The 23,117-nt window shown below is 41.7% G+C and overlaps 1 protein-coding gene across 1 annotated transcript in view; it reads right to left on the reverse strand.

The window, feature by feature from the left end:
- The window catches only part of sash1a (SAM and SH3 domain containing 1a), a 165,519-nt gene that overhangs the window by 25,523 nt on the left and 116,879 nt on the right, over positions 1 to 23,117 (reverse strand). The window contains exons 2-5 of the mRNA XM_053337577.1: positions 16,263 to 16,391; positions 6,844 to 6,894; positions 6,679 to 6,728; positions 252 to 292 (exon numbers count right to left, since the gene is read on the reverse strand). Of these exons, the coding sequence (XP_053193552.1) occupies positions 252 to 292; positions 6,679 to 6,728; positions 6,844 to 6,894; positions 16,263 to 16,391 (271 nt within the window). The remainder of the gene's footprint in view (positions 1 to 251; positions 293 to 6,678; positions 6,729 to 6,843; positions 6,895 to 16,262; positions 16,392 to 23,117) is intronic.

Consider the following 23,117-nt stretch of genomic DNA (forward strand, 5'->3'; position numbering starts at 1 on the left):
AGAGTTAGAATACACCTGATACACAACTAAATTCAATATTCTTATATTATAAAAATACATAAAAGATATTATTTCTGGATACTCTTCTCAGCAGACTAACATTATTCAGTAAATCCATGTCTATTAATTTCTCTCAATAATAAAGTATCAGCCTTAAACAAATATGCATGTCTGGTTATTGCTATCTTTCAATTTAACCACAAGGATTGTTATAGTAAATATATTAAGGCAGCACAGAAGACTTATATTACCTCCAGATCCATCTTCAGAGCTGGATTTGTGCAGGGGCATTCTAGAGAAAAGAAGCAAAGACAGAAAACATCAACATTAGAAAAACGTGAAATTTTAGAAAAAACCTGCATTCTTGTTTCCCCACAAACAACATCGTCAGTCTCACTTCAAAGTTCATGAGTGTACATTTTTGGCAAGGGAGGCTGCAATTCTGTCTGTTCACCACTTGGTGTCAGTGGTGGTACTTGAGTTATAGTGAACCAGGTTCCCGAGGCTTGAGAGGGAGAAGGACGGGAGGAGGATAGGAGGTGAGAGGAGAGGAGGATGAAGGTAATTGGAACAATTTAAAAGCACCAAATAAAAGTAGAAGGTCAACTGGACAGGGGAGAGAGAGGACAACCAATAAAAGTGAAGAGGACAGGGTAAAGAGGGAAAGTATGGAATAGAGGAGTAGAAGAACAGAGGGAGAGGGGAGTGAGTGGAGGAGGAGGAAAAAACCACAGGGCAGACTCAGCCTGTTTGTGTTTCCACTTCCCTCCACAGGATAGACAGTCACGAGGAAGACAGAGAGAAGAGAAGGAGAAGAGGGAGAGAAGGCATACGAGAGGGAGAAATGGAAAATAACAGAGTAAAAAAAATCCTGACATATCTATAAACCTTCCAAAATAACCAGAACTAAAGGGGAGAAAATAACAACTCAAAGGCTCCTTGTGACACATGAATTGCCCTCAGCTTCCAATCAAGCCATGTATGAGCAGCCTCGCCCTATTTTCTATGTTGTCTATGTAAGGCTGGGGCTGTCTCTCCCTTGTTCTAAGGAAGATGAGAAACCACATCAATGGCAATCTATTTCTGTCTTTTTTATATGTAAAATCACTGGGGGAGGGGGATGAGCTTCTGCTGTTCATGTTCAAAATTGCTGGCAAAGACCTCACAGTCACAGAAAAGGAGACTTTTTGTTTGACTGTTTTCAGATTGGCCTAAGTACAAGGGTAAAGAAATGAAGCTTCAGGACGGATTATGCCTGTTTTATACAGGCCCTACAGGTGTGTATGTGTGTAGGAGTGACAGTGTGAGGTAGTGGCTGCACACTGTAAGCACTCCACATCCTTTCAATTATCTCAGAATAAAAGGAATATACAGTGGGAATAGACGGAAAAGGAGAGATAAGAGCTACAAAGTTAAGACCCTATGAGATTTATAAAGAAAATTTCACTGTAAAAGGCACAACTGTCTTTTAATATTTCTACTTGCACAGATTCACACACCAACACACTGTTAACATTTGAGTCTGTCGCACATGGGCATATAGATGTTGAGATATGCACAGAGACAGGTGGCTGTCTGTGAAGCAATGTAAAGTTTGTTATAGGATTAAAACTGGACGAACAAGTCACCTCCCTCTCTAGTGAATTAATGTGTGTGTGTGTGTGTGTGTGTGTGTGTGTGTGTGTGTGTGTGTGTGTGTGTGTGTGTGTGTGTGTGTGTAGAGTATGTGTGCATGTGTGTACATATGTTGTTCAGACATGGCAGCCCTCTCTTGGTGCAATGGGAAATCTTCACGCGGCTTAAAGCCTGGTTACCATGGCAACATAATGAGATGCTAATTGAATGGAGGCCTGTATGGTTTGCTCCTCTGCTCATCCCCCTCTCAGATAGGCTAGGGCCAAAGCTAATGCTAATAGAACTTACTCAATAGAAGCTTTTCTGTGCCAGCGCTGCCCCCTTCCTCCATGCTCTATAAATTAACCTCACTGTGCAGTGCGCATATGCATGCACTCACACACATCCATGTGCTCACACACTTAAGAAGAGCCTGAATGTCTGAATGAGTGTGTCAGTCCAGGCATTGTGTGGCTAGGCAACTTAATTGGTTTAACCTTAAATCTTTGGCATGCCTTTCTATTTTAATTCTGCTCTTTGCATTGAGTAGGGGACATTTAACTGTTTTTTATCTCATTAACATATGAAGCTAACTTTTTAATTTAGGCACAATATAAAAGCCTTAACTTTTAAATTTGGCTGAACCTATGTGGGATAGGTGAAAGTTGTTTTTCATAATACATGTGTATTGTGAATACAGTGCTCAACAGTACACACAAAAAGTGGCTTAAGCTATGTGTGCACTGCAATGTTCAGCTAGTCAAAATGATATGTCTGACAGTGTTTTCCAAGCCTGTGTCATTTTCAAAATGATAACCTGTGAATGAGGTTCCACCTTGGTGTGTTATAGCTATGGGTTTGTTTAAAACACATGGTACAACTGCAAAGATGTATGAAACAGTAATGAGTCTGTGGCTAGTCAACATCAGAAAAAGAAAGGATGAGTGAATAATTGACAACTGTGTAGGCAGCTATCATATGATACAGTATGAATCACAGGTCTAGAAAAAGCTGCTATCCTGGGTGACAGAGCTGCTGCTGTCAAGGAAACATGATGACGCAGCATGTAGCAAGATTTGGATACACAGCTGTGCATCTCCATTTTTGCTTATTCCCACAGTTTTTACTGTACTCGGAGCAGATCACATACAACATGTGGAGTATATGGTGACAGTATGTTTTTTTTTTGTGTGTTTTTTTACAGGTCTGGCCACCTGGAGTGAGGTGATCTCCGGTGTTCTAGTAGAAACAATGAAAGGCAGCAACCCCTGGTGACAGTGGCAGTGTCCACAGGAAGAACAGCGGGATGACCTCTTTAAGGGTCATGGAAGAGGTCAGAGGTCACATGGAAGGGGAAGACACTGATCATATGGCAGGAAAATAAAAATAAAACACAAAAAACGGAACTTCTTATGCGTGTACGTCATTATTGTCCTGACAACACACGCTGTCTACTATGTCATCCACTCTCAGGGTGCACTCACACTAGGCAATCGTACCGTACCGAGGCACGGATTATTTGGCTAGTGTGAGTGCAAGTGTACCGTGCTTGAGTATGGTACACTTCCCTGACCCAGTACAGTTGGAAGCGGTGTGCTTGAGTACGGTACACTTGGTCACGCATGTGCACTAGGGATTAATATTTTTCCCGAAAATAAGACATTTTAAATCCTGGGAAGTTAAGCCAATTTTCCAGGGAATCCCGGGAAATTGATTATTTTTGAAAGGCAACACTAGCTGAGCCCTGGTCATTTCAAGTAAGACTAAATGCAACACAGAGACATTATGGATATATTGGTCCCAATCTGACCATTTTTTGTGTATTATTTTATCATTATTAAGGCAAAAGAACTCAATTTATATCCATCGACATTATAATGAAAGGCTATAGGCTTAATATTAGTTTGCATCCAGCGTGCTGCGTTGACTTCATTATATCTGCTGCACCACTGCTACCACAATTATGAAATGCTATGTTTATTGTCTGTGACTGTGACCATCATAAAAGTAAATTTTACAAATCTGCATTATATAAATGAAATTCGTTAAAGTAAGTCATTAAACTAAGTCTTACTTTTACTGGGGTAAAGAATTGAATCAGTAAGTCTGCTTTTATTACAGTCTTTTTTACACAAGTATCTGTAGTACTGCATACTACACAGGCATGACTCAGAAGAACAAGCTTACACCTTTTAATCATAGTGCGTTGTGTTAATTGATCGGCTGTGTTGTGTTTTACCAGCGCACAGCACGCGAACACATACTGTGCATGTTTTATGAGAGTAAACTGTCTATATGTTTTTGCGCAACGTATGTGTCGGAGGCAACCGTGCTGGAGTACACTTGGGTTTGAGGTAATGTGAGTGCGGACCAGAGGGGGACAGGGGAGGGGGGACATTTTTGCTTCAGCACGGTACGGAACAACTGGCCCTAGTGTGAGTGCGCCCTCAGTAGCAAGCAACAGTTCCATGAGGACTGCAATACTTGGCAAGTGGTAAACAAGCTGCCAATGTACTTAAGTTTTCCAACACGGTTTTTCTAAACAGATTCTTCACATAGCATTTTATCTGATTATTAGTTGTGTAAGAGGGGCTTCCAGTGGTACAACTGCCTATACATTTTTTTTAGTCAGTAATCACTTATTCATGTCTTGTGTCCCCACATGTATGCTTTCATCAAGATCCATTTTACCTCTATTGTTAACCTCACTGATAAGCTTGCAGACTCCTCTCTGCAACAATACCCAACAATCAATCAACTTCCAAAACAGGAAGTCCCCATCTTGAACCCTCCAGCCTTCTGAGAGCACTCTGTCATCATGGCTGTTGCATACCAGGCATTATAGGAGCTGTGCCCACCTCCTGCCAACAAAGTGACAAGGAGGAACACAGGCAGAGGTAGTGGTGCAGCCCGAGATGAAGTTTGGGTAATCTCCTCTGGGTGCTATTGTGCTGCAGAGAGGTGATGATGGGGGTATCCGTGTCTGTGCGCGCATGCCTCTTGTGAGGCTGTGGGGATTGTTTTTGTGAAATGAAGGGGGCTTGTCTATCAGTCTGCCTGCACATCATAAATCACTCTACCTGAAACCCATTCACCAAGGTGGAAAGTGGACAATAGGCAATGTAATAGAGAACAGAACGGGGTTGAATAGGAGAGGACTGGCCATCTGTGAAAGATGGATTACAAACATGAAAAGGTTTCTGTGGTCAGTCGAGGGGTTTTGAGGGGGGAGGAGGGATTTTGTCCTCAAGCATAAAACCTTTATACATTAGGTTAATTAGATAAAAGAGATATGAAGCTCCTCATATCTAACATCCACACTCAGAAATGGAGATTGGGGCTTTGTAAGAGAAGAAAGAGAGGGAGACAGGTGAATGCAGAGCTGTTCCATTAGAGACTAACTGAAGATAAAAGGTGATTCTAAGTCTGTATGTTTCTGTGAGAGGAAATGTGAGGAAAAACAGCATTTGAGGCACAAGACATAGAAAGAAAGCAGACTGACAGGAAGAAGAGAGAGTAAAGTACAGTTAGGGCCTTTTGCTGGGCCTCTCTCTCTCTAACAGCAGAGAGACGTCATTTGAAATTTGGCATCTGGTTCCCATCATCCTCAACATTTGTCTGTGCAACATATACAGCCATGGGAGAAGAGATCATGTCTGTGGTATGTGCTTCCTCTGCCGCACGTGGTTGTCACGTGAACATGACAATTCCACTGGGGGTCACACAGAGGTGATGGTCAGAAAGATATAATGGTTTTTGAGGAAACATAGAAATAAAGGGGAAATCATTTCTCAACCAGAACAAGACTTTAGCCCTGGCATGCTTGCCAATGGTATTTGACTAATTTTCTATCATCTCTTCTTCACCAAATCTTCACCAAGTCTTATTTTCAACATTTACTTTCATTTGTGTGAATTTGATGCAGTTTGACAGCAGACAATTTGCCAACCAATTTATAAAGGGTTTCGAGTGTGTGTAACAGTGATCTCATACATGGTGGGTAATGGTAGAGAAATGTCATCCAACACAAAATTCAATGTAACACGCACTTTGTGTTACAGGAACCAGTGAAAAGGAACCCCACCCATGACCGGTCCCACTCTGCTCTTTCGTTCAAGCTCCTTTTGCTGTAATCATGGGGCCATCGCCCTCTCGGTCTCCCCCTCTCCCCTGCTGGACACAAAGGCAGGAAGGAAGTACGGCCAGCCAGAAAAGAGAGAATGGCTGCTGGACTGAGCAGGTCAGCCGGAGGAAGCAAGTCAGTGGTTTTCCTTTAACTACAGCAGGGATGTGACCAAGGGAGCTTAGTACATCAACTAGGGGTCATAAGTGTGACATCTATGAATGAAGGGGGTTTATTTACCTAATATGTGTATGTAATGTTTTATCAATCAAGATTGTTTTTATAATCGCAACTGTTGCAATTTTTTCAAGGAAAATGAGAAAATATCTACAGTAGGCGCATATTTAACAGAAGAAGGCATACAGTGGGTAGGCTTGTTTGTATTGGATAACAATCATTTCGTGAATTAATCTGACATCCTCAATTTTTCAATTAAATTTAACTTTTTTCTAAACAACATTCCTTTTTATACTGTTGAAATATTACACTATAATACTGTGAAAAGTCTTGTGTATGTCGGTCTGTCTCAGTAAATTAGTATTTTCATTTACAACTTTTCAGTCAAAACCACCTGCGTGAACTGCTCTCTCACACACCATCACACTCATCCATGAAGTTTTCCCCGTGGCCAAGGTCAGTGACCTTCTGTACAAGCTATCACATAAGGGATCTATCAATCACATGAGGTACATCTGGAGGTGCATATATTTCCATTTGTAGCCCTCCATCTTTAGCTGTGAACATGCAGAGAGGCTAAGTGTGATCCATGATTTTGTGTGCAGGCATGTACAGTTTGATGATATCCAGACACATGCGCTGCACATTGTTTTGACATGCAACAGACACACATTTCCATCCAAGCGCATTTCTGGTTCCACACTGGCTGTGGTCACATGTTACAGTAATGAACTGGAAGGGAGGGGGGGGGGGAAAGAACTTACTTTCTGTCTGTTTCTGGAGTGGACACTTCACTGCTGAAGCCTAATGACTCCTGAGGACAGGGAGAAAGAGACAGGTGTCAGATTCGGTCAAAGTTTGTGTAAAATTGACAAAGTAAAGCTTTTTTGTAGATTAAGATTTTTTGTGTGCATAGGGTCTTTTCATACCTGAATCTCAGTGCGGAGCTGCAGAGAGGTGCTGCTTGGGTCTTGTTTCTCCTGAGAGTGAAAAAATAAGGTCATGTGTCAATGTCAGAGATCACTTAATAACACAGACATAAATGAACTGTGAACACACAAAACTGAGAAGAATCAAGAGGTAAAACAAGTTCTCTGTATGGAGAAAATAGGTCAGTTGACTATAGAAACAGTGCCCTCATGTGGGAAAGATGTTCTAAGGTCAGGTTCAGGTAGACACACCTACATGAACACCTACGTGAAAACAAACACAAGCACGTGTGTGCACACCGCTGACCCACCCATAAATAGCTCAACAAGCAAAGTCTTGCCTCAGGTAACCAAACCAGCAATACCTGTTTTAATAGCCTTTCAATATCATTAGGCATGGTGGTGTAGCCAACTGGAGTCTTCTCTTTCAAAGCAGCACAAGAACTGATAAAAGCACCTATGTAACTGGCTCCATGAAGTCAACTGCGATTACAGTGTTGCTAGCATGCTCCTCCCTCAACCCAAGAAAACACCTGCTGGTTCATCTCAAATTTTTAGAACATAGCATACCATATTTGACTAGCTGAAATGGCAGCAAACAAGGACATACTACATGGAAAAGAGATATCCAGGCAGGGCAAAGTTTTGGTCATTAATTAGAGGAACACAGCACAATTTATAACCTCTCTTCACATCCAAACTGTTTTTGAGCCTCTCCAGGACACACACTCTGTCAGGCCTGTGGATGTTCTCATCATGGCATATCCAGATACAGATGTGCCGAAGCCAAAATGCTCCTACAAACAGACATGTGGACTACACAATCATAACAAGTCTGCAACTTAGATTTCAACCTGCAGCATGTGACTATTTAAAGTCAATACACAGCCTCAAGGGACTGGTTGAATGCATTGTTCCTTGGCTTTGTGTTATGTTGTGGTTTGAAAGTCACACAGAGGAGATTATCTAACTCCCTGTACTCTCACTAGCCCGGTGCTACCACACTTGTATTCAGGGATGTTCATCACCACTGAAACAGATAGGGTCAGTGCTTTGCTTTAGGGTAGTGACCAGTTTTTCCAAATGGACTAAACATTCACAGGTCAGCATATTTACTTAGAGTTACCACCATTGACTTGGCATTTTTAAATGTGCAGTGGTCAATTCCATACTCATTGCACAAGGATAGGTATGTTATTGTCGATAGGTATGTTATTGTCCATGAACCTTTAATTCTTTTGATACAAGCTAGAGGGTGAGTGCTGCAGTTATGCTAAGCTACTGTAAGGAGGCAAAATGCAAACAAGTAAATTGGGACTTATATAAAATATTTGTGGAACAGTAAATGCACACATGTGGCAAGCTTGACAATACTATAGGTATGCAGACAATATAGGACATGGAAATGAGTCCTTCAAATGTTATATTAACGGAAGCTATTTTTGATGATGTCTTTGCTTTTCTATATTTTGGGCTATTTTAGAGGAAGTGTTTACATCATAATACTGCTGAGATTCATTGGGCTGCAATAAAAGGGGAAAACATTACCCAAGACTATGTTCCCATTTCTACTTTCTGTCTGGCTCTTAATATATATTTAGAATGGCCAGATTTACAGGAAACCTCATACTGCAGATATTGTACAATGGATGTTAATAACACAAACTCAATGAATCTGATATATGATATATATGGGATACAGTACATATGATCTAATATGATTATCTTGTACAGTTAGTATATGGGTTTCAAGTCTTCTCTAGGTGTGGCAGTTGTGGTGGGGTTTTCACTGTTATTCCACAGAAGGAATGGTATACTTGGATAAAGGAATTGACATCAGCCATGTCAGGATGGCAAAAATGACTTCAGGAAGCAGGTTGAGGGCTGGTAGAGGACTAGCTTCCCAAAACCATTAAATAGCAGTTACTGCTGCTGCCACAGAGAAAAGACAAATTAAATCTGGAGTTTCCCCAAATGGAGGTGGGTTATTATGAGCGTCATCTTCAGTCAAAGGAAGCAGAATCTAGATTTCCTCCTACACTGTCATACTTCCTAATCAGAGTGCCCTTTAGTTTAACTTTTTTTTTCTTTGACTGGGATTTGGGAAAGGCATCACAATCCTTCCACACCCTTCCTCACTAGGCATGAGTAACTGAGTGGCTAATACTTAAAGTACTGAGTCAGAAGTGACGTAACCTCTGTTAAGAGCCCTCTAAATACCTGTAGCTGCAGGGTCATATGAGCAGAAGACCTAAAGTGCTGATGTAGCTAAAAGCTTCAAAATGAGGCTATACTTATCACAACAGTAATCCACTGAAGGCAAACTGTAAAGATGTTAGTGAGTCTGGCTGGCTTTATCTTTAACTTTAACATTACAAGTCCGCCCGGCCCATTAGTCTGTTTATCTATTTACCTGTTACAGTGATCAAGCAAGAGAGTGTACAGTTGTCTTTCTGGGATGTAAATCAACTGTCAGAAAAGTCCCAAAACAATTTGTCCATCCCAGGGAATATGGCGACTCCCATAAGTCAGAGAACAGGTACTTGTCTAAGATCATAAAAACTCCATTTACCAGACGTGCTGTACAGGACACAGTTTCATTACATTGCCAGACTGCGCATAGAGAAAAGTCTGGGATGGGGCTGTATGACATTCCCTCACAGAGGCAAACAACACATCTATCACTTAAACAATCACAGCCTTGGCAGCCAGCTCTGTTTAAACAACTAAGTAACACAGAATAATATGGGTGTGCTCAGAAAAAGAAACATAAAGGAGGAGAGGCACCATGAACAAGGTGTATGCTCACATGCGCACGCACAACCATGAATACTTTCACAAAGGTAGTGGCAGATTTTTTTTGCTATCAGATCCTCTTTGATGGCATCGCTTCTCTGCAGTGACAAGAGAGGTATGCCCACCTCGCCAATGGGGGTACAGGCACTGTGCCAAGTGGTTGTAAAATTATTTTAAAACACAGCATCAGCTCACTGCCAAACAAACATACCACACATGGTCACACAAAGAACACACAACCTGACGCACACCCTATTATAGCCGCGTATATGTCACCACAAACATAAACGGAGACCGATACTCAAGCCAAGGACTATGTACATACACACAACTCGCCTCCACTTCCACAGATAGAGCTCCTATGAGACAGAGACACAAAGCAGCTTTCTGTTCTTCCTACTCCCCCTCAGCTCCTCTTATTCCCTGTATGTGCGTGCCATCTCTGACATGGAAGGAGGGGGTGAGAGGGTGAAAAGATGAGGAAAGGATCAGTGAAAAACAAACAAAACCTACATCCCGTTTGCCTTCCACTGCAGATCTTTGAGAATGAATTTGTCAGCTTCCCATGGTAAACATACTCATACTTGTGCATTGCTAATGGAAAAGCGAAGGTGGATCATGAAGAAGTTGCCAGCGTAGCTGACACAGTTTTGAAAGAGAATATCAAATCAATTTTTTAGAGGGGGTGTCTATGTGTGTGTGAGTGAAGCTTAGATCTCCCAACACACTCCCAGAGGGGGCATGCTATCCTTTACATGAACTTACCAGCGCCAGCTTGAGATACTGCCCTACTTACCCTGAACTGGCACATGTGAATGTGCGTGTGAATGTGTTTTCCCTCCAGATGTCCACGGGGTTGTGTCTGTGTGTATGTGCGTGCAAGTGTGATGTGAACGCAAAGCTCTGATTGCCTAAGCGTGACTGAATTCAATTAAATAAAAGAGAAAGGAGGCAGAAGGGAAGCATTCAAGGGGGAGCTTCAGCTAATGAGGATCACGATGTCTACAGACCTAGCATCTGAAACGACTAAACTCCAATACAAACACACACAGAGAAGCATCAAAAGCTCCTGTAAAGTGACTGTAATTCCAAGCGCAGCATTGCTTTCCATCATTAACCAGGAAATGTAGTTAAAGTCTGCTTCACTGCTGCAGGAACATACTGTTAATGAGAGGGAAAGGACAGAAAGACAGTACACATGAGCATTAAATAGCTGCAGTTTCATCCAAACATTACTGCAACGCCCACCAAAGGCACAAGTTCCCAAAGTGCAGTCAGTGCCAACTTCAGAGGCAAAAGTAGGCGGATATGCAGCAAAACTAGAGAAACCAGGTGGCTCAGTGGAGGTATGCCAACTGGCATGGGTGGATGAATCTGGGTGGGCGAGTGTGAGGTTGCTAGGTATGATGCGTCTATGGAGGGACAGCACCAACTGGAAAGCCTGGTGCAAACCCAAGAAGACGTTAGCTGTGGGACCAGTATGGCACAATGCAAGCCTGCAGAACCGGTTTATAGGAAGATTGCCACGCATGAGCTCATGATTGCTCACAAACACGCAGTCATGCAATGCCTTTTTTATGTCTCACACATAAAATCAGGAAACATGTTTTTCAGTGGGCAGTATAGACCAGAGCCTCCTCTGATCTGCTCTATGCGGCAAGAAACAGAAAACCATCAGCACTCTCAGTAACACCTGAATCCACTTCCGTTCAAGAGGGCTTGAGAGTGTGTATGTGTGAGAATGTCCACATTTGCAGCACAGGCCTCAGTGCGTTGACTCTGCGAAGCATTCCTAAGCCTTGTGGATCATCATTGTTTTGGTATTTCAAGACAAATTCCAGAGTTATTACAAATTCCAATGACAGAGTCACAATCCCAATCCTGACTAATAAATCATACAATAAAAATTATAAATACACCACTTGCTTTCCACAAGGGTTATGCCAATAATGGAGCCACGCCAACATCACTTGAAAGCAATCTTATGGCAATAAAGGATGCTGTTTGAGCACATTGACTTGCTAAGTTTCTAGGCAAAAGACTGAAGGTAGAAAGGACAAATAAGCACCAGAATTCATGACAGAGTTTGTCTTTCTTCTTCTCTGTAGATTTAACCCTGCTGAACTGACCCACTTTGAGGAACAACTTCATGCAGACATTAGCCCATTAACCACACAGTTCCTCACCTCATGGCAAAACAAAACAACTCTGTACTTGAGTCTTGACCCCCAACTGAGTTGCTCAGCCAGAAAACCATTGCTGAGCATTCCTGAGGCTAGCAGATACATTTGACACCAGCTGTGGTGCTTTAGTGTCAGAAGTGTTTCAATTAAGATCTCTACACTGTTAACAACTGAATATTTTTGTCCAAAGCATCAAAGAATTTAATCTTCTCAGTTCATCTTTGTTTATCCATAACTTCAGAATTACCAAAGATACTGTTGCAATATCTCATCATGGTTTACATGACATTTCATGTTGAAATTCGTCAAAAGTTTGCCCTGCAACCACAAATTCCAAAAAGATCTCTCTTGAGTTATATTTGATGTACTTAATTTGTTCCATCACAGTGGTTTGAGAGAGAGAGAGATACTAATAATCTAGCCTGATGTTTTCCGAGATCCACCCCACCAACCCGTCTCTGTACACCTCCTGTAGCTTTTATGTCCATGTTTTGGCATGTTTTCACCTTCAGTAGAACTACAGTCACACATACTTAACAACGTACCACTGTGAATGTTTACAGGTAAAATTGTATCTGGTGCATTTGGTGTTGGATGTAACACAATCATGGTCTTTTATACACTTATCTATAGATCAAATTTGAAAACATTTTCACTTCAAACAATTAGTAACAGGTGTAAAAAAAACTGTATCTAGATTTTTGAGGTTTAATATTTGGGAAGCCTGACACATGGATTACAGGCTGGACAAAAAGTCGACAATATTGCCTCTTTTGATCAAGACATTTCTATGTATAATCTGAAATTATTCTCTTTATTCACCCTTTATTTTCAGCCGTTCTCATCACTTGAAACAACACATTTCGTTAAAGTTGCTGCACTCTGTTTCAGTATATCCTGTCACTTCCAGCAATAAGCCTTATGTATCACCAAATCAGCAAGCTAGTGAGAGCCATCCAAACTCTCATTGTCTATAGGAGGGCTGGGAAACATGGTAGGTGGTGCATGGTAGCGCTAATCCATAGGTCACATTCCCAAAGAGGATGTTTATTTACCCCTTTGTGTCCTTGCTACTCAAAAAGCTAACATGAAGATGTGGAGGAATAACTCAGTAAAGGCCAGGCAGGAAGTGGGTGTATCGATAGTTATCTCTAAAAGAGCCTCCATCATCAGCTCCTAATAGGGAGATACCCTTATTTTACCACAACAGAAACAGCGATCACTTTGTTAATTGAGAGGCCCCTCAAGAGCTGGCAGGCATGTTGTGCAAAGAAAAACAAACACAAGTACAATGTAAAATTCCACACATTTTTGTAAAAATGTTAGTTGAGCATTTCTCAAAATGAACAAAGGTGAAACCCCCCCCTAAAAGAAAGGGTTCCTGTTAAAAAAAACAATGACTGGCATCGGAGTCAACTTGAGGAGGTTTTGAAGAACAGAAACTTTCATAAGAGGTTCTTTCTCTTTCGCTTTCTCTTTGGTGTTACCATGCTGATCACATCTTAACTTAAGAAACTGGGGCTTTCTTGTGGGAATTTTCTGAGAGCAAATTGCCAAATACAATGTCAGTAGACAAGGTTAATGTATGAGGAATGAGATCTTTGAAACAGACAGTCCTCATTAAGGATGTCCAGATCAATGTTTTTTTGTCCCTGATCCAAATAGATTATTTTACAAGAACAGACTCTGTTGGAGTTGTCTGAACTACAGAAACACTCTGTCCACCCATGAATGTACAGTACTATGAAAGAAGAGTTTATTCCCTCACAAACCATTTTTGGTTGAATACAGACAATGGCCAACAGAGAGTATGCCAAGTTACTTACGGAACTGATTTTAATTTGCAATGGCTCATGTGACCTGCCGTTAGCAAAGTTTGTCAGTTTAACTAGCGAAAAAAATGAGTGAAAATGATAAGCTGTTGCCGGAATGTTTTGTACACTGCTCCTTGCTAATGAAGAAAGACTGCTTGATCAGTTTTATTTTAGGCGACACAGATCCTTTACAATATGGCTGCATCAGCCCAGATATCGATCCTTACAGTTGGCATGGGACATCTTTTGTCATCATTCATTAACCTTAGGCTCCACTCTTATCCATGTCTAGTTCTCCTTTATCTTGACCTGTGCCTTCTCTTGTGGTCTGAGACCAGGCAAGGCCCCAGTTAATGTGACCTTTGCCCCATACGTCCTATGCCTATTGATGCCTTTTTGAAGTAACCATCAAGTCCAAAACAAGTCACACGAGGAAAGATGTAAGATAATTCAGGCTAGCAGTCAAAAATAGAAAAGAGCTGACCTATACATTTGGTGTAGAGACAATGAGAAAGACAATGACCGGCGAGGGAGTGGGTATAGAGACCGGACTGCATCACCACCACCCTGCTGTACCCTTTACAAGTAACAGGTCTTTCCCTAAAGGCCACGTCCCTCAGGAGTGCCACTTGCTAAATGTCTCCCCATTAATGTCGCTCTTGGACATTGTGACCTTCCTTAACTGTCTGCTAGTGGTCCTAAGGGTGACGGCTGCATGACGTTGGCTTGCAGCTACTGGTTTCTGGACACACTTCAAAACAGTCATTCGCTATTCTCTTTCTGACTGAGTGTTTGTTTCTCTACCTGTGCTTATTCTCAGTTCATATAAATCTCTTGTGTCTGCCTCCTCTTGTGTTGCCATGTATTTCACTTATTTGTTCTAAAGAAACAGCCAGGCAGCTTTTGAGACTATGAAGCCCAGTGGAGAAATGAAGCTGAAAAGAAACAGGGCCATGAATACTCTAGCACATAGAGGAGAAATTTTGCCTAAACCTACTCTTAGCCTCTTGGTAGCTTTGGTAGAGAAAAGGCTCCTCTAGACTTAAACATTTCCAATATTTAATTTTAGAGATAGACTTCCCTGAAATGCAAGGCAAAGTTCAATCCATATTGTGTGGGTTGATCCTGCCTTTTTGAGAGCTCTCAAAAAAGGTGTCGTCTGACCCATATTCCTTCCTTTATGCTTTTTCTCCTCTTCTCCTATATTTTGCTGCCAAACTTTGCAGAGTGGCGGGACAGCTGCAGGCTCTCAGATTCTCCACTCCTCCTCTTTACCCCCCCGCCCCCCACACCCTCCTCCTCTTATGTTCACATCCTCATCCTGTGCAAGGCTTCAGGCTCATGGCCCAGTCAGCTCTTTCTCTCTTCTCTCCTACAGGCAACAAAAATCTGCACTGATTGCTTCCTTTTCCCATGTTCTATCACTTCAGGATGAAACCTTCCCAAACTACAAAATGTCCAGAGTGAATTCATATAACTGTGAAGCTTACATAATAGAAAATGGCACATCAAAATCTATGCCCACAAAGTCAGAATACTTAACCTATGATCAGATGCAAAGCACATCTATGTATCCACTGCTTTGATTTTATGCTTTCCAACCCTAACCCTCTCCTGTAAGCTGTGAGAACAGAATGTCTGCCTGCAGCCATTAAAAGGAAGAGTACAATAAATCACCTATCCACCCCAAGCTATACCTGTCAACCCACCCAAAACCACATGGCTGGCTTCAAAAAGAAGGGGCCTATTAAAATTGAAAATCAGTATGATAGATGAAAAAATATGATCAGAGACAATATGGATGGGGGATAAAAAAAAGAAAAGTTGAAATAACATGATATCAGTGTGAGTAAATTCTGTGGATGGAGAACTAAACTATGTCAGGCAGCCACTATTGGAGATAGTTAACTGTTATTGAATTTAACTCAGACATTTTACTTAGAGTAGCCGCTTTAGTCAGAAAAACAAAGCAAAGTGTTTATATTTTTCATTACTTACATTAGGAATTGAGAACCAATTGGAACTTTCAAACCAATCCTTCTTACCAATTGTCTCATAAGAAAATTATAAAGTTAGCATAACATTAAACACTTGTGTATGTATGTATGTATATGGATCCACTGCGTAGTATGCTACACAGAGCTAAGTCCTCTGTGACAGCACCAGCAGCATTCCTTTATACATTTGCTTGGCAACCAAAGGGGTGCCCCACTACCCTACATCCTTATGAAAAGGATGTCCAAACTCCCCAAAAGACTTCCAGAACACCACGGCATTCAAATACAGAGGCCGTACTGCCTTTGGGGAAAGTCTTAAGCCTTAGCACACATTTCTGTTGGTTCTATCACCATTTCCTTCTTGCCAGGGTGCTGGCTCTGATTTTGGAAAATGTGTAAAGCTATGTGACTACTCTAGAAGGGGAATTTTTAGGGTCCTTGTTAAAAGATTTGCAAAAAAGTAATTATCATGTGTCCAAAGTAACTGAAAGGGGTGCAAGCTGAGAACAGAGCAAGAAATGTTGTGGTTGACAGCTGTTTTTGCTCAAACCCTGTTGCTATGCAAGTTTATTTTTCTCTTTGTTGTGTCATGTGTGTGTAAAAGAGATTTTGTGTGAGTGTGCATTCACCATGTCAAGCTCTTGGGAGACGCGTCTTTTGCGCAGCTCCTCCATGCGGTCGCTGACGTCACTGAAGCAGGTGTTGTAGTACTCAGAGTACTCCTGGGCAAGGTCATCTATGTTGCCAAGAGAACCATCCTGGGGAGGAAGAGAGGAAATGGTTTAGCCAGTGGACTGCAACATCCTGAGGAAGGAATGTAGTCTGAAACTCTACAAACACTCAAATTTTGACAATTTGTCCAAAAAAGAGGGAGAGATTCATATTCTTCAGAAAAACACCTAAAACCAGCTGCCAAAAACGAAACGATGTATTTCCACAATGTTGTAAGTTGAGGGGGTGAAAGGGCTAAAGTTTCCACAACAGAAGAGGTGTTTTCAAATTCACACATAGTACATGCAGTCATTCGCCCCGTCTTTCAGTTTCTATCACTTAACACAATCCCCCCAGTGCTTTTGAGAAAGAAACAGCTTACACTAAGCACAGCTTTAGAAAACCACTGTCACATACACTTATAATTAGTGGCATTTAAAAAGGCACCTACTAAACTCATACGCGTGCATTTTTGTAAACCTGGCTTGGTTGGTGGGTGGCATAGTAACACAGACATAATCACTCACACATACGACACTGTCTCAGAGATCTAATGAATTAAGTGAATATGTCACTTGTTCTGTAGGAGATGGGGAGGGGGGTGAATTTGTGTCTGACTTTGTTTGTGCATATGTCCACTGCTTTGCTGGATGATACCTTCATTTTAACTAATATAGAGGGAAATATATTGTTCTCATTCAGTTATCTGCTGACGCAATTCATACCAAACAGAAAAAAAATCTAAAGATAGCCCTCAATGAAAAGGTCTGTGTGATTTGGACTTCACTCATTCTTATCAGGTCCCATTCAGTGAGCATCTGTGGCAGACCATGGTTTGTTCCTGGGTTTTGTCTCTGTCGTATATCAAGGATGCCCTTTACCTCCTCAGACGTTCACTGAAACCAAACACACTCTTCCGGCTAGCTGTAGTTTAGATCAGCACAGTTCCTGTCTTTGTGTGGTAGACGTGTTTAGGATTGTGGGAGGAAGCTCTTTCACAAACAGTAAAGACCTTACCTAACAGAGTACTCTTTGGATATTATGTTGAAGACTGGCTTTTAGGTTACTTTTGGAAACATGAAGAGCACTGTGACTTCAAGCTGAGCTCTGTGTGGAAACATGTCAGAAAATAGAAACAGCAGGGCCCTATCTCATGAAGCAGGTTTATGAGGCTGAATGGGATCAATTGCTTTCACATCAGTCCATGTTTCAGGATACATTTTTTGATGGATGTCAAGAAACTTCTTTTGTACAACGTGGGAGAGTAGACTTTACTCCCATCTCGTACCTTGGTAAAAATGTAGGCCATTCTAGCAGTGATGGCCAACTGCTGAATATTCATCAGTGTTGATCTAATCTGTGCCAGGCAGACAGCTAGCATTGAGTCACTGAGCAGGGTCCGAACAGTCTCCCTCAGTCTCTGTCTTTCTCAACCGGACTCCCTATCTGGGTGCCAGGCCACAAATGAATGGATCACTGTGAGTGTGGGTGAGAGTGCCCCACACACGCGCACACACACAGACACACACACACACACACAGACATAGGGCCTTCTTCAGAGATTGGTGTCTAGTTGGAGCACATTAGCATGCACACACATGCATGCAGGAGATTTCAAAAACACTGGACCAAAACAAACTGAGGCAGGCCAATAACACACAACTCAGCTCAGTGATTCCTGATTGTGTGTTGAACATAGCATCACTAACAAACGCACATGTTCCCTCTCAAACGACCCGTCTGTCTGGCTGTGATCTATCCTCCCACTCCCATTACTTGAGAAGTCCTGCTCTGTCCAGACATATGGTTCGAGATGACAGAGATTCCCGGTGGGAACACTCCCTGAGCAGGCACATGCTTTCTGTTTCATTCCTCACATTGACTGAAAGCACACTCTCAGAACTCCAGCGTGTTTTAATCACCAAAAACATGCCAAGACTGTGCTGAACCATATGCTACATTCAAAAGATAAGAATTAATGCACTCCTATGATTACATACTCCTGATTGACAGAGGGCCAATCCAGTTAGTGTTAACAGGGATGTATTTGTTGGGTCAATCAGTCAAGCTTTGCCCTCACTCCCAAATGAAACATTGGATGTAAACCTCAGATATTTGCACCTGTAAAGATGCACATGCTTTGTTGTTCTCTGTGACTATGCATCCACGTGTGTGCAAACATTTATGTGTGTGCGCAGATAACTGGGATTCCTCCGATTCCCCAGTGCCATTAGATCATAGGGGCCCAACACAGCTGACCATCACAGCCCACCTCCACTGCCACCTTGCAAAGTGATACCACACATGTCTTGTTATGTATATCCACTATGTGACAGCAAGTGAAGACAGTAAAAATGCCTTTGGGAGAATCACAGCTTTCTTAAGATGTTATATTGACTGTGTGTGTTAGCAGATGAGCTGAGTGTTTAGTCCAAATTTTAAAGAGAATCTGTCAACGTGGGAGTATGAGTGGATGAGCATTGAGGGGGGCTGACAGTGCTCCACACATCCAGTTCAGAAATGTGGGCTGGGGGGGGGGGTGGGGGGGGTTGGAGGCAGCTGGACAAGGGATGATTTGTAGGCTACTGACTCCAGCAGCTGTGGGGTGAGAGGAGGATAAAACATCTGGAGTCTGGAAAGAAAAAACCTTCATCTATAAGAGAAATTCTATGGATGAGCATTAAATCTACAACAGCTTACATGACATAAAAACATATGGGTCTGTGTGTGTGTGTGTTAGCATATAAAGCTAGCTTATAACACACACACACACACACACACACACAAATTCCTTTTCTAAAAATACTATTTCTAATAATAAAAGTTTAAGAAATTAAAACCAGAATTATAAACATATCTACTTTCATGGAGGTATGTTTGAAATGGAGACCATTCCAGCTGATGTAACTGCTCCTCCACCCTGGATGTGAAGGAGACCAACTCCCCGTTTTGACTTGAACAATAGCAACAGCAATCATATAAACACACACGCACACACACACACACACCCAAGCAAAAATGTGTAAGGGAGTGATTGTGTGTATTTACAGTAAAAAGCGTGCATGTGTCATTTGCTGGCTAAAGCCCAACATATTCCCTGTTCCATCTAGATGGCTACTCCCAGCTGAAATCTGTCAAACCTCAGTGAACAAAATTGTGTTGCATATCATTTCTGTTCCAATACTTTGCGCAACTCAAAACTAAAAAAAATATTACGGGATACTGCTGTAAGACACTTGTGACAAGTATTATTCCATGTACAAGCTGTAATAAGTGAGTGGCTGCCATGTTGTTTCACCATCAAAACTTAAATTATTTGTATTGCACCACAATGGATGAATATTTCAGTAATGTGTAATGTGTGATTGCTACTGAGCTTTTACCAAATGATTTACACAATATTGATTCACGATTGCTGATTGGAGGAATGGAGATGATTAGCACTCATGCCATCATTCCAACATGCACATAAAGTTAATCTCCTAGCTGTCATTAAAATAAATCAAACACTGTCAGTTTTAGTATTAAACTGTAAATGTATATGCTCCACCTGGTCACAAAAGTCAGTATAGCTGAACCCACGAAAATGGAAACAGTATGAAAGCCTAGTATCCCCATCTCACTTAATCAATTAGCCATGGAATTCCTGACATTCTTACGATGCAGTGGTTTTGTCTCTACAGACATTCAGTAAGTCAGTATGAAGCAGCATCAGTTAAATAGAGGCTGTGTGATGAACCCTCTACATCTTATGCTTTCAGACTGTATTAATAATTACCACTGGAATGACACACCACTGTTCAAACTCCACAACCTGGATGGAAATCGTATCACGTTCTGTAACAGATTAGTGATCATGTGTTTGACCCATTCATAACAGACAGACTGTCTTATTTTTAGTAGTCCCCATTCACACAGACCTGCAATTGTAGTAGCATACATCTCACTGATAAGCCATAGAAATTTGAGCAGACTAAACACAGTTGTTGACTTGATCAAGTAATTGCTAAAAGTGTTTTGACTTGAGTTTGGGGTGGTGTAGTTGGGTCACATTAATCTGAAAGTGATAGAGCTATGCCAAAACACTTCTCAGGGAGAGATTCTGCAGTGTTCACTTTCAAGTTTAATTAAATAAATACTTTAATTTAATTAACATGCTGCCAAGAATGTGCTGTCCACAGCTGAAGTGACAATTTCTCTAGGTTAGGACATCTGAATGCCACATTACTAAAGCAGTCTCCTGTAAAGTTATTAAAACATTCCCCTGCCAGCATGCAAAGGCACTGATAACTTGGGCGCCCTTGCAAGCTTAGAAATCACTGCCAAGGCGCACAGCTTATCTCTCAACCAAGTTACACTCGATTCATGTATTTCACATCATGTTAGATGTGATACAGTTTCTAAAAGAAAGTGCTTGTTTATCATAACCATAGAGAAAGACATTCCAGTAGGTTAATACCCATTAGCCCTGGGCCCAACGTGTTTGTTCTGGTCTATCCTTTGGGCTCACATTCCTGACAGTGCCGTTCATCATACTGGGGGCTCAGTTACGTAGTGGTTGAATGCTAGTGTACATGGCATTAACTATTGTTACAGGGCCGGCCATGTGACTACCCATTCTCTGGGGAAAGAACAATGACAAAAGTTCACAATAGAGCCATGTATCTGATGTAATGGTAGAACATCAGTAGTATGATCACTTTCACCTGCTTCGCAGCCTTGGAACAGGTTGAAATTGCCACCAGCTGACTTGTATTATGTTGCATTGTACAACTGTTTTGTCAAGAAGTGAACCAATTGAATTGTCCAGATTCACACTGAGTCATGGATACAGCAGCTTAAATGTAACCCTCCAGAGATCGCCTGTCTCACAGTCCCCACACAACTCAACATAAAAGCAATGCAGATAATCCTTTACTCCGCCCAGCTCTCTATCCATCCACTTCATCCACCTTCTCCCAATGAAAAGATTTGACCATCCCCAACTTTTTCCAAGACTGGTAGCGTGGTGCTGCCAACCATTCATAGAAAACAGACCAGAAAAAGAAAGATAAAAAGGAGTGAGATATGAGTAAATGGGAAAAAGATAAATTAAGGCAGGTGGAGAAAAACGATGACAGGGTGCTGTTCATGTGCCAAGGTGCATCACTCAACTAGCTCTGAAACATGTTGGAAGTAGTGTAGTGGAGAATTCCACTGTATACACAGACAGTTGAAGTCTGACTAAAAGATGTAGGTTTGGCCATGGGAGCAAATAGGGGAAGACTGTCGAGGAAGGTGAGGCCAAGGGCCACAGCCCACCCCTTTTAGAGGGCTTCCTGAGGATATCCGTGGCTTGAGCAGAACAGTGCTCCGCCATCCCAGCAGAGGAAACCTGCCAGATCTGTGTGTGACCTCAATAATGAGACCAGACAAGGAGGGGGAGTAAAGGAGAAGTGAGCTGAGTTGCACTGGGCAACAATAGAAAAAAACAAAAAAGGTATGATAGAGTGTGTTAGAACATTACTGGCAAAGAACAGGACTGAAGCATGCATTGCCACCCTGTATGAAGTGTTATGTGGGAGGAAGCACATAGAGATCACCTCATCTAACCATATGTTTCCCAGACACAATCAATAATCATCTCTGGTGAGTAGAAATCAAATCCCCAGGTTTAGAGATGAAGCACTGTCTACTACATAATCAGTGTTTTCCAAATGGATAAACTCCCACCCACACTGTGAAACACCACAAAACTCTTTTCAAAACAGAGGAGGATTCCCTGCAGGCAAGTAAAATATTTCCACAAGGCCTTGGCTCAAGATGACCCTTCAAGCAAAAACGAGATGAGGTTTCTTTCAGAGGAGCAGAGAGAGTAACGGATAACAGTCAGCTCTCCAGGTTTGTGATCGAATCATTTAGTCTGGGAAGGGGCACAATTAGAAGCTCACCGTTGGCACAGATATGTCTGATGATCTGTGCTGTATTCAGAAATTGAGAAATACAGCAGTTATTCTAGTAAACCTAAACTCAAAGAAACATTTGAAAAAGGAAGTGAAACGGAAAGAAACTGGGATGGATTATCACTCAGGTCTTAAGAGTTTGCACATATGCACATCTTAAAAAAACAATACACATTATGCTGAGACAAAATTCTCTATTCCCAGTCAAGCAGTTTTATTGTGGCTTATTTGAAATTGAATAAAGGTCTGTTCCGATATAAGGACAAACTCTTGTCCCAGAAGTGGGGTGGGACTAGAGACAAATCCCATTCAGACATCTGTAGTTCCAAACACTTACAGCAGCTATAGCTCCTGCACCATACCGTCCAAAACTGCCTTTGACTCTTAATTAGCTCAAGGACTATTTACTCGGCTTCAACCACAAGTAAATGACTGGCTTACTTAGGCATTCTTATTAAACACATTCCACAACAGGCTGCTGTGTGTGGTTAACCTCAAAGACAGGGGCCTCTCCGAAAAATACTACAGACCAGCACACCCCTTTGATTTATAGTCAAAACATGTTGAAAACGTACTTATGAAGCAGATGATTTCTTTTGTTTTAAATTTTTTCTCTGCTGTCACTTTAAGGTTAAGGGGAGTTCTTGACTTTGACATGTGTGCTGAAACGTATAGTAATAAGTGGAAGACAGAGTATAGAAAGCATACACTAGATGTCTTATCAGGATGGATGTCTATCTGTACAGGTATGCAGGCCTGCTCTCACGTGAGGGAGGCCAAGACCAAACACATTTGCTATACTAAATTAAGTTGGGTCAACTGGCTCAAGGC

The sequence above is a fragment of the Scomber japonicus genome, chromosome 17 (assembly GCF_027409825.1).
Source record: "Scomber japonicus isolate fScoJap1 chromosome 17, fScoJap1.pri, whole genome shotgun sequence".
Taxonomy (NCBI): Eukaryota; Metazoa; Chordata; class Actinopteri; order Scombriformes; family Scombridae; genus Scomber; species Scomber japonicus.